This window comes from Nicotiana tomentosiformis, chromosome 2 (genome assembly GCF_000390325.3).
Source record: "Nicotiana tomentosiformis chromosome 2, ASM39032v3, whole genome shotgun sequence".
Lineage (NCBI taxonomy): Eukaryota > Viridiplantae > Streptophyta > Magnoliopsida > Solanales > Solanaceae > Nicotiana > Nicotiana tomentosiformis.
The window spans coordinates 8,289,519-8,291,438 of record NC_090813.1 but is presented as its reverse complement, the minus strand read 5'-3'; the positions used below and the strand labels follow the sequence as shown (position 1 = coordinate 8,291,438).

Sequence of the window (1,920 nt, the reverse complement as noted above, 5' to 3'; positions counted from 1 at the left end):
TCTACCTTTTTAGAAGTCTTTCTCCCAAAAATCAAAAAACCAAATCCAAAAACAAAATCCAAAAAATCCGAACTACGCAAGATCTGATTCATGTTCCCACATGATACGTAGTCAACCTACATCAAGTTCGATCGACCATTTAAAAAATATGACCTTGATAATAATAAGGACCGACTGAGTCCATTCTAACGTGTCTCTTGTTTTGAATTGTAAAGAAAGGTTGAGGTGGTCGGTTTGCGGTAAGCTAACAACACAAGATCCAAGGAAAAATGACAATTGTCATCGAAGTTGTTATGAGTGCTCAAGAGTCTCAGGGTCAGAGGGTTCAACAAGAGTCTACTGTGGTTGAGTAGAATAATGTACTGAAGCAGCAAATGACTGAAATGTGTCAAGCATGGGCCAATGGCCAAGGACCGCCTTTTCTATTCATGGTTTCCCAGAGATTACATCCATCTCGACTACAACCATTTCAGTCTCATTGTCTGATCAATCCTATCTACTTGGGTTCAGTTTATAACCCAACTGCACGACAACAACTCGGACGTCTGTTACGCGCTCCCATAATATGCCATTAACAACCAATCAGACAACCACTACTGTTATGCATGTATTCACCATCCCACAGCCGACGGTGGTGCGGAGGAAATCTCATGAGTCACAATGTGCTACCTAGCAAGAATAGTACTACTCTCCTGAGTGACACTCATACTTATTTGATCTTCCTGCAAAGATTGAGAAGCCTGCCCCAAAGATGGCACAGGAAAAAATGACCCAAAGAGTGAATAGCTTAGAACATCAGTTGAAAAATATGCAAGGGTTGGCAGGTCAGAAGAGTATTGCCTTCAAGGACTTATGTATGTTCCCCGATGTTCATTTGCCACTTAGTTTAAAGATCCCCAAATTTGAAAAGTATGATGGACACGACGACCCCATTGCTCAGTTGAAAAGGTATTGCAATCAGCTAATAGGTGCGGGAAGAAATGAAGAATTGCTGATGGCTTATTTTGGGGAAAGCCTTACGGGAGTAGCCTCCAAATGGTTTATGGATCAAGACACATCTTGCTGGTATGTATGGGATGACATGGCCCGGGCCTTTTTCAAACAGTTCCAATACAACATCGACATCGCCCCAAACCGTAATTCCCTTTCAAACCTGAAGAAGAAACCAACTGAAAGTTTCAGGGAATATGCCATTAAATGGAGAGAGCAAGCTGCTAGAGTTAAGCCACCCATGGATGACCACGAGCTAATCATTGTCTTCCTCCATGCTCAAGAGCCAGGTTATTTTCAAAGCTTGATGTTCGTATTTGGCAAATCCTTCTCGGAAGCAATCAAAATGGTGGAAATAGTTGAGAATGGCCTTAAGACCGGCATGATTATAAGTCAAGCAGTTCTCAAAGCCGCAACTCAGGCTGTCCAGATTGAGTCTATTAATTTTAGTGACATGAATGAGAAGGATGAAGAAACCATGATGACACCAGGGTCGAGAAGAAGTCCTAGGAGAACATCTTGAAGGTATGACCAGCTTTGACCCACCTCAAAACCCACAATACTTTGTTTCTCCACCTCAGTATGTTTTCCAGCCACCAAACTACTCCAGAAGGCGAGCACCAGCATCGCAAAATCTCCACCGACCTCCATAAAAATTTCAAGTGCCATATCACCCACATCCAAGCCAGGGGTATAGAGGGGAATAAAGGTTGAAAGATAATTTTAAACCAATAGGAGAGTCCTATGCAAGCTTGTTTGAGAAGTTAAAGCATTATGAAATGATTGCACCTATTCCTCCAAATCATGTGGACACACGTGCAAGAAGATTTGACCCTTCTAAAAGGTTTGAATACCATTCCAATGCCCACGGGAACAATGTCGAAAGCTGTTGGGATTTGAAAAGAGAAATTGAAAGGATGATCTAGGAAA

General features: G+C 42.1%; 1 protein-coding gene across 1 annotated transcript; it reads left to right on the top strand.

The window, feature by feature from the left end:
• Nucleotides 1-751: 751 nt before the first annotated feature.
• On the top strand, nt 752-1,513 carry LOC138904304 (uncharacterized). The gene has a single exon (XM_070192804.1). It carries the CDS (start codon nt 752-754, stop codon nt 1,511-1,513), a length of 762 nt encoding a protein of 253 aa, XP_070048905.1.
• Nucleotides 1,514-1,920: the final 407 nt, after the last annotated feature.

What these genes read in the sequence shown, in the direction of transcription:
- LOC138904304 (XM_070192804.1), top strand. Translation starts at nt 752, where the DNA reads ATGGCACAGGAAAAAATGACCCAAAGAGTGAATAGCTTAGAACATCAG.